The 10,569-nt window shown below is 40.9% G+C and overlaps 1 protein-coding gene across 2 annotated transcripts in view; it reads left to right on the top strand.

Moving 5' to 3' along the window:
• The first annotated feature begins 277 nt into the window (after window positions 1-277).
• The window catches only part of degs1 (delta(4)-desaturase, sphingolipid 1), an 18,996-nt gene continuing 8,704 nt past the window's right edge, over window positions 278-10,569 (top strand). The window contains exon 1 of one of the 2 annotated variants that reach the window (XM_019872100.1): window positions 278-537. Coding sequence is in view for 1 of the 2 variants with exons in the window: in XM_019872099.1 (XP_019727658.1) it covers window positions 5,054-5,135 (82 nt within the window). In the remaining variant the exon portion in view is untranslated. Of the gene's footprint in view, window positions 538-4,583; window positions 5,136-10,569 lie in introns of those variants that run through there. The other variant, XM_019872099.1, reaches the window with a different exon arrangement.

Here is a 10,569-nt window from a genome sequence, read left to right on the forward strand (position 1 = left end):
TTTAAAAGTAAAAGAACAAAAATCCAAAGTGAAAGTTGTACTGCAACCAGCTCGTGCTCTTCTATGTGTGTTGTTGCTATTTTCTGACGGTCCCTGGGCATTGTCTTCGCGTCAGCGCTTCACAAGAAACAACGTCAAATTCTTTGCTCCGATTACGAGTAGGCGTGTAAAAATATAATCACAAAGAAGATTGTAGCTCATTGGCGACTTCACTGTGATTTGACGGGTGTATTTTTATGTTTTCATGATGCTTAGTTGTTACGTTATTGGACCGACAACTCCGAATGTGCTAACCGTTGCGAATTTTACCGGACTATGTTCACGAGCACGGAAGAAATTACTATTGCCGTGGCATCGGAGCCTTTGCTAATTTGTTATGTTTGCGCCCAGCAACAAGCAGTAACTTAATTATTATCAGTAAAATATATGAACAGTGAACTACAAACCCTCTAAAAAATGATCGCTGCAAATCCTCGAATATTTAGAATTTTTTTCGGTTAATAGCTGCTTTCCATCGCCTTCTGTCTTCATCAGCAGGTACGTGATAAAAAGCCACCCTTGTCTGTTCGTACACCCGACCGCACAGCAAGATATGATCATTTTAGCAGATAATTGATTATACAGGTTCAGGCAAAATGATCTGACACATTTGTAGGTTAAATAAAAGGCAAATAAAGTAAAGAAACAAAAAGGTGTTTTTATTTTCGGAAAGTACATATAATGCCATTCCGTTTCATAATGTTTTAAAAATTAAATGCAGTTCTGGCGGTGCGAGGTGAAGATCGTGTTTCGAGCTCGTACGGGATCATGTATACCAAGATTGAAGTGCAAACGGAACGCTCGTTGTGATAAACGTTTCCACAATTTTGTGGTTGAGAGGAAAGAGATTTAATCTGTGCTGTATGTTGCACATAGAGCATAGTTGACAATAAAGTTGACTTGACTTGACTTGAAGGTGCGATGCTCACCAGTCCAATTCATTGCAGCAACTGAAAAAGAAAAAGAAATAGAAAAAACAACGGCATTATAAAGAAACAAAGCAAAATGACATTGTATGAAAAAAATGGCATTCTAAGTACAATACCTCTTTTCAAAAATAAAAACACTTTTTTGTTTTGTTTAATTAATTTGCCTTTTATGTATCCTCCAAATGTTAAGATCATTTTGCCTGACCCTGTATAACTAGACCAGTGCTTCTGAACCTTCTTCGAGGTACCGAACCCAACCAGTTAATATGCGCATTCACCGTACCCTTCATTAGTGGAAAAAAAAATAAATAAATATATATAGAGATAAGTAGACTTTTTTTTTTTTTTAATTGTACGACATACTCTCAAGACAGTCGTACATTGACTACTCTGCGAACTAATTTCCTACAGCACTGATTGGGCAAGCAATGCAATGCGATCATCTGCAGCCAGTGATGGCCAAGCGGGCATGTCATGACATGTTGAGTCAGGTGTGTTTTAACTAGTGCTGTCAAGAGATTAAGAAAATTGAGATTAATTAATTATGATCTGTAAAGAATTTATCTAATTAATGTATATTTTAATCTCATCTAAAAATTGCTGAAAAACACCCTATTTTCATTTTAAATTCATTAAATTATTGGGGCAGATCCAAAGACAAAAAAGTGGCATGATAAAGTATTTTACTGTTTTTAAACAGACTTGAACAGATGCAGTCCTAGCGATTCACTTTCTGCTGTATTTGAGACTAGTCCCAAGTCCTACCTGCAACCTTTAGTTTCGACCACCAGGGGGACTATCAATGTTTTGAGTTTTTTTGGTAAATCTCCAAATAATTACAAAATAAAAATTAAATAGAACATCAGGTCCATAAAAAGTGCTTTGGTTAACATCAAAAACAGCAGTACAAGTACTGAACAATGAACTTGCTTCAGATAATAACAAATAAATCAAACAGACCCTTAAATCACAGCGCTCTAAGTTAGCACTTCAGAAATAACACTGTTCATCATTACAAAATAAAGGTCTGAAATAAACATCAATCACTTCTCATAGGCTACAGAGGACAGAGCAGCTACTCTCACTTCATGCCTCGTACGCGGGGGGTTCTCCTCGAGTTTAGTTTGGTGAAGAACTTTGCTATGGCTCGCTCTATTGCTAATGCGTTCCGTGCTAACGTTAGCTGGGGCTGCATTCGCGACTGGGTGCTTTGCATTGATGTGGTAGGCTAAATTTGAGCTGCTTCGGTGGTAAGCAGACTCCTTCTTTCAAATTAGGCACAATGCTCTACCTTCATCAATAGTGCCGTCAGCAGTATTGTGTCCGAGGACCGGCAACCAGAGGCCAAGGCCAAGGACTTGACTCCGAGGCCAAGGCCAAGGACTTGGAAAATGTTCCGAGGCAAGGCCAAGGCCAAGGACTTGAGGAATTTTCCGAGGCGAAGGCCAAGGACCAAGGACTTGCCTCCGAGGCCAAGGCCAAGGACCAAGGACTGACTTTGGAGCCGAGGCCGAGCCGAGGACAAGGTCAAGGATCAAGGACTGATGTTGAAGCCGAGGCCTAGCCGAGGACATGTATCTATCTATCAATGCTATCATACCACTTGGCAGGTCTTCATGATTTGCAAGAGGAGTCAAGCGAAAAGTCTGCTATAAAAAAAATACGCAGATAAGCATGTTATACACGGCGATCGAGCAAATGTATTTTCATAATGATAGTAAAGTAAAGCAGCAGCTGCAATAAAAGTAATGCGAGTTGAGTTTGTTTGATTTCTTCATGATTTATGCGGTCCTCGGACCCGAGGACCTGAGGACTTGACTCCGAGGCCAAGGACTTTCGGTCTTTTCTCGCGAGATTAACGCGGCACACGTCACAGCGGATGTTACGTTGCTCTATAAATAAACCAGAAACAAAACAACAAGCGCGCTGCATTGGTCCACTCACGTTTGTTTTGCCAGCCACGGCAGTGCAAGACACCGAAAACGGATACTTATAAAGAGTATATGAATGGAAAGTTTACTTTTAAAAAGTTGCCATATTGCTCCACTGACAAGACCAAAGTTACCTGTACCAAACAGGTATACGATTTATGCCACTGACGCGATTGTTACTTGTTTGGAACTATTTTGTGTGGAAGGTTACAGTGTTCCATGTCCATATAAATAGAGCGGGTGGAGCTTCTCTGTGTTCGTCTGACAGTGACAGTGCGCTGAGGCGGTGACATGACAACTAAAGTTCAGCGGTGCAGTGGTAGCGACCTAGCGAAAATAAAACGTCTCCAGTGTTGTCATCGAACCAAGTGTAGTCATCCGAAATGATGTCTACACAAAACCGTAGAGAGACTTCTGCGCAAGAAGGACCAACAGAATCAACATAGCCTGACTGCTGTGTTCAAAGCAAACTTGAGAAAAACTAAGTATTTAACCATGGCTTAAATCCACTATAGGCTGAGTACTAGTTTACCTTAGATGTGCACTTTATAATGTTATATTGCTCTGTTTTGATTCCATAAAAAGAGCTGTTAAAGCAGCTGTTGTGTGACAAAATATTTTTTTCACTGTTGTTGATGGACAGTAATATTGTGTGAGAGATTATGTGTGAATAACTGCTCCAAGTGAAAAATGTTCATGTAAAATTGAAAATCGAAATTGTTATTTCAGTAAATATTTGCATTTTGCACATGGAAAACTGATTCATGATTCCATGTTGATGAGAGCATTAAAACATTCCAAAAACATGCATGGCAGGCTGATTGAACACTCAAAATTGTCCTTTGGTGTGAGTGTGGGTGTGAATGGTTGTTCATTTCTGTGTGCCCTACGATTCACTGGCAACTGGTGTAGGGTGTCCCCCGCCTACTGCCCGATGACGGCTGGGATAGGCTCCAGCACCCCCCGCGACCCTAGTGAGGATCAAGTGGTTCGGAAAATGAATGAATGAATGAATGAGTTGCATTTTTAATTAGATTAAATATTCTAATCGTTTGACAGCTCTAATATATATATATATAAATACATGTATATATGTTTGTATGTATGTATATATGTATATATTTATGCATGAATGAATGTATGTGTTTATGTATTTATTTATACCCTGTTCTTAGCATCAACTTCCATCCATTTTCTATCCTCTTTATTCACTAGGGTTGCAGGTGCAGCTGTCTTCAGGGGGTGGGGATTTTGAAGACCGATGATAAAAATTGTCAATGATTTAAAGTATAAAATAATAAATTCATGTATCAATCAGTAAAAAAAATAGGAACTGAAATAATACATACTTAGATTGTACCCATTGGATCATTATTTATTTAATGGCCAAGATACTTCATCACCAATTTTATTTTACACTACATTTTTTATTTTTTGGCATTTTATAGACGTATTCATTTAATTTCTGGAACTTTTATTTAATTGACTGTTTAAAATGTTGAATAAGATCACACTAGCGGAACCTTTTATTTTAAACTCTGCTTTCATGCAGAAGTCTAACCGAACAATTTGTCAATAAAGTTTTATTTACCACGAAACGGCGCGTTGGGAAAAACTCTATCGCCGTATCACTATTCTGACATTGCGAGTGCTTGGACGGAGAGGGAGAGAGCGATCCGCTCCCATTTATTTCTGAACGCAGCCATCCAGCACTGGGACACCGTGTACCCAACCGGAGCGAACGGGCACTCCGTTTTATGGTGCACTCTGATTTACCGAATGGTATATTTGAGCAACCCTCAAGAGTTTCCGAACGGTCGGAGTGATCCAGTGTGCTCTCGGAGCTTATTCTCGAACACTCCCCCAAAGTTCGAGTCGGCTGTCATAAACGACCGGCTTCCGAGAGTTACATCTTTATTTTGGCAACAACGAATATTGTTTTATGCTATGTACAGTAAATACACTTTAATAAATAAGAGGAAAAAACAGCGTTCTTTTGATTCCGTGTTAGGACTTCCGATTTACAGGAACGCTACTTCAACACGTCATATGGGCGGGGTGGCAAAGTGGAAAGCAGAAGGACCACCATTTTATAACGCCTTAGATTTTTAACTTGAGTGTCTCGGGGAATACATTGAATCTATTTCTTCTGACATGGGTAATTGGGTAACCCGCGAGGACTACGAATGGGTCTATACCGACCAGCCACACGCTGACAGGAGGAAAGAGATCCTTGGTGAGTTAGCTTTTCTTTGCAAGTTGGATAAATCTTGTCGTTTGAACGCAGTCGTTGCTGTGTCACTCCAGTTATAATAAAGATTGTTCTCCGATTGCCATCAAACGGCGCATTTTAACAAAGTTACCTCCATATCAGCCTATTTTAGTAGAAAACGTTAGCTAACGGTTCTGGATCAGTGGACGCAAACGTGATAGTTACATAAGTTCGTGCGATTTCTGCTTCTTTGTGAATGGATGTGATGTGATGTACTGTACTGTACAAGATTTCGGTCAGACCAGATCTCTCCGAGTCCTATTGTGGAATCGTGCAGTCTTTCACTTGGGTCAAGCCACCCCCCACACGCAAAGACGACGTCATGCCAACCGCCACAGCGATTGTTAATACTGTGCATTACGGTAATCCGCCACCTTGCTTCAAAAGCTGAACTAATGCATGACATCAGTGCTTTGGATTTAATGTAATGTTATAAATAACCTCTCTGCGGTCAGGTAACCAGCTCTCCGCGGGAGAATGCAAACTGTTTCAGGATTGCACTCAGAAATGTTCTGGAGTTAAGTTACAACAGAGAAGTTAAATGTTAAAGGGGAAGGCAACCCAAAAACGTTCTTTACAATAATGTTTTATGCCGCCCCACTAGTCTCAACACGGCATTCTGATCAACATTGCGTTTGTGCAAGATGAGTTAAGTTTTAAAATACAGTACACCTGTTTTTGTCCATCTCAGGGGGCGGCCATTTTGCCAGGTGCTGTCATCTAAAAATGACATCACAGTTGCTCAGGCCTCAGGAACCAATCATGGCTCAGCTTCAGAAAACAGGGAAGCCGTCATTGGTCGTTACCTGAGCGACTTGTCATTTTGTGGCAAAAATGGTCACACCCTGAGATGGCTAAAAATGTGTGGATTTTGCTGCTTAACTTGTATTCCACAAATGTTCTGTTAATTATAATGGCATGTTTAGACTAGAACATATTACTGTCACGAAAATGTTTGAGTTGACTTCTCTTTTAAATCTGCATCCATAACTGCACATACATCTGAAAATCCCACTACCAGACCAGTTTTAGTGTACACTTGACCAGAGGTGCCCAACCTTTTTTGCCCCACGGACCGGTTTCATGTCAGACAATATTTTCAGTGACCGGCCTTTAAGGCCGGATAGATAAAACAATATAATATGATATGACCTGCACGAAAAGTGTGGTATTTTTGAAACATAATAATAAACACGAATCATGACACGAGGAACGTCCTATCTGGCCGCAACATTTTCTGGTCGTTATGGTAACGTTTAAACGTGCCTTCAAAATAAGATACGCCACAAATAAAAAGTGCATGAAAAATACGACTCACCGTCGCTCACCACTTATTATGCAGAGTAGGCTTGGTACATGTGACTCCCCTGTTGAGATAAAGCCATATTTGAAATAGGGCTCCTGATACTGTCTATTAAATGTAGCCTTCTGTATCTTGAAAGTCGTAGGCTCCTCTTCTGTCTCCTGGCTGGGACTTTTCCCCTTCCCAAAAAAAATTTTCAAAGACGTTTGTTTTTTATGCGGTAACCTATCACGTGGCCGAGAAGCTCGCAATCACCTGTGTCAAGAGTGACATACTGTAGACTGATATAACAGAGAATCCGGTAATTTGTCAAAATAAAACATCTTTCAGATTCCGAAATGAATAAAATGGAAGGAATGTAAGATATTTGTTCTTTCTGTGCGGCCCAGCACAAAATGACCCGGCGGTTAGGGACCTCTGCAATTGACCACCCCGGTACCCATCCGTGTGTGTGTGTGTGTGTGTGTGTGTGTCAATTAGCCTTGAGATTTAATGACCAACTTCAAGTACCGGTACTTGCTTCAGAATCGTGCCTCCCGTCGTATTTCTCTTTCGTGTTTTGTGCATACATCATACATCAGCTTCGTAATACGCACTTCTTCGGATGATTCGAAAGAAAAATGCAACTTAAATGTAGTAACTAATACCCTTTCGGTGTATTTTTTTAAATTTTTTATTTTTTGCCGCCATCTCTATCCATCATCCACGCGCTTTCTCAGCGTGCAGACTAGAATAGCAATCTGCATGCGCACATAATAATAATAATAATAATAATAATACATTACATTTATAAGCGCCTTTCAAAACACTCAAGGACACTTTACAATCAAAACAAGAACAATAAAACCACAAATAAAATTATAAATAATAAAAGGAGAGATGAATTTAAACTGAGTATGCGATTTTAAATAGGTGGGTTTTGAGATGGGATTTGAATGTGGGAAGAGAATCAATATTTTGGAGGTTGAGTGGGAGTGAGTTCCAGAGTTTGGGGGCAGAGCGACTGAAAGCTCTGCACCCCATCGTGCTGAGATGGGCAGAGGGTACACAGAGGTGGAGGGAGGATCAAGACGGTCTTTGAGGATATCCCGGACAAGACAACCCTTCCCAGCAAGCGAACAGATGCCGAGCAGTCCGAAGTTGACGCCGGCAACATCGCCGTCGCGAGGAGCATTAGCCGACCCAGCCAGGCCGGCCAACACGCCGTGGTCCGCGGGTCGGCCGCCATTTCTGCCATTGTCTCTGCGTGCCCGGCGGGAGGACAACCAAAAGAAGGTGATGCCCCTGGAGCCATCGAGGTGGAAGCCCCGATGAGATCCCCGAACGCTAAAAAAGAATAATAGCGGGTGAGCAGCGGCAGCCAGACGCGCCAGCGTTCACTCAACCCGGAAGTGACCCGGAAGTGACTTAATGTTTCCTCTTCTGCCCCCCGCCCATCACTTAATAAAAACCAAAGTAGATTAATAGAAGAAAAACACTCACACACCACACCACACATCCACACATCCAGGCACAGTGAAACCGCGTTGATCACACAGGAGAGATTCTATTGCACACAGTCAACTAGTGCGTGGTGATATTTATGGTCAACGATTTTCGATACCGTACAAATGATCCCACGGAAACGACACGCTACCGGAAACCATCGTTACCGTGAAATCCTCAGGCGTGTGTGTGTGTGTGTGTGTGCGTGTGTGTGTGTGTGTGTGTGTGTGCATGTGTGTGTGTGCATGTGTGTGTGTGCATGTGCGTGTGTATCTCGGGGCACTTCGTGGTGATTTGAGTTAAAGGACAAGAGTTCCTTTCTGATCATCTTGAAAAGCTGTAACGTAGCAAGTTAAAAAAGGCTAACAATAATATAAATGCATGGACGGACATTAACTCATTAAGTACCAGCTAATTCTAGACCCCCCTTTTTTTTTTTTTTAATTGAATTGAAAAAAAGTATCTGGGGTTGAACGTGTGGAGTGTGAAAAGACATAAATACAGTAATCCCTGGTTTATCGCGGTTAATGGGGACCAAAACCACCCACGATAAACGAAAATCCGCGAAGTAGCGTCCAATTAACATAAACAGGTAAAAAAAAAAAAAAAAAACATTTTTTAAAGTCCGCAAACGGTCCGCGAGAAGCTGCAAAACAACAGCGAGTCACATAGAGCAACATATACAGTACTGTACTCCATGTATATTAAAAAAAAAAAAAAGTTTTTGTTTTATGTTTGAAAAAATCCGCGATGCACTGAACCCGCGATAAACGAACCGTGAAGTAGCGAGGGATCACTGTATGTCTTTGGGAGTGAATGAGTTAACTCGTCCCCAGAGGAATCTGGGATTCTGTGATTCGGGCATTTGCAGATTTCAAAGCTCTCTGCGGGATTGAAACCAGTCCGTGAAAATAAAGGCGAATTGTAGAATATTACATTTACATGTAGTTTCCATCGTCTGAGCGAGATGCCACCTTCAGATTGGCTATGTTCACACTACAGGCATGATGAAGCACTTTTTATGTTCTCAGTAACATTACAAAAAGAAATGCATCCTCTAATGTAAACATGCCTCTGTGATGTACATGGATGTGCATGAAGCATGACGTTGAGTGATAATCAAAAGACAACGGCGAAATGCGATAGTGCTTACAGACGTAAATATGATCCAACGTGTGGGGCAGGCATGTCCAGCTCCTGCCCGTTTTGCATCTCTGCTTGCTGCAACACACCTGATTCACGGATCATCTCATCAGCAAGCTCTGAAGAAGTATGACAACAATCCTCATCATTTGAATCAGTTGCGTTGCAGCAGGGAGAGAGGGAAAACAGTGGCCCTTGGGGAGCGAGTTTGGACACTCCTAGTGGAGGGGCTCATTTTTTATCATGTTATATTGACAGAGGAGTGAAGTGGGAGGTAGTGGAATTATTATGGGGAAATGAGACGACGCTTTTCATACGTCCTTAGACCAAACAATACATCCTGATTTCGATAGCACGTTCACAACAGCTGCAGCTGTAACAAAGCTCTTTACAAAAACAGACAACACATAACATAAAAACATGGACAGGCGTGCAATCTTCACCACTTTTCCTGCATAGGCTTTGATGAAGCGGTTGAAAGAGAAGAGAATCAAAGTGTCCTTTCACAAGTGTATCAGAGAGAGGCCGTATGTTTACAAACTTTTTGGGTTAATAGTATGAACTTTACGGTTGTTTGGAGAGCGTAACGATTAGATCAGAAAAGTGTGTGTGTGTGTGTGTGTGTGTGTGGTGTGTGTGTGTGTGTGTGTAAAATAAATGCAACTGCATATTTTTTCAATAAAACTTGTTTACATGAAGTGTGGCAAAAGGTGAAACTGTTCAAGGGGGGGCTAAATTTTTTCAAGGCACTGTATAGAGAGAGAGAGAGAGAGAGAGAGAGAGAGAGAGAGAGAGAGAGAGAGACTCTCCCATCAGCGCCTGTCATCTTCACCAAAACGTCAATAATCCTCATTATGTTGACAAATAAGCGAAAATAATAATCACTAAAGGTGGACAAGGAGCAACGAAGCATGCGACACGCAGAGCCAAGAAATAAGAATAGGAAAATACGGAGCAAGACATGACCAAATAAACACGACCGACGACGACAATGATCCCCACTCATGAATAAGACATGAGTGGCTGGAGGCAGCTGATTGATAGATTCAAGGAACAGCATAGATGAAAATGGTTTGAAATGAAACCCTCATGAGTAAACATGACATGAAAAAAAGGGACGCGATAGAAAAGGAGACATATGAAACAAAAATCTAATCAAAACAAAGTAAATAAAAACCACCGATCAACACACCCATGATACTATAATTGGTCCACAATGTCATAAAAGTCCTGAATCTATAACCCAATAACTTGAGCCAAAATATAAATATATATATATATATAAACATGACATGAAAAAAAGGGACGAGATAGAAAAGGAGACATATGAAACAAAAATCTAATCAAAACAAAGTAAATAAAAACCACCGATCAACACACCCATGATACTATAATTGGTCCACAATGTCATAAAAGTCCTGAATCTATAACCCAATAACTTGAGCCAAAATATAAATATATATATAT

The sequence above is a fragment of the Hippocampus comes genome, unplaced genomic scaffold (genome assembly GCF_001891065.2).
Source record: "Hippocampus comes isolate QL1 unplaced genomic scaffold, H_comes_QL1_v1.1 scaffold269, whole genome shotgun sequence".
NCBI classification, from domain to species: Eukaryota; Metazoa; Chordata; class Actinopteri; order Syngnathiformes; family Syngnathidae; genus Hippocampus; species Hippocampus comes.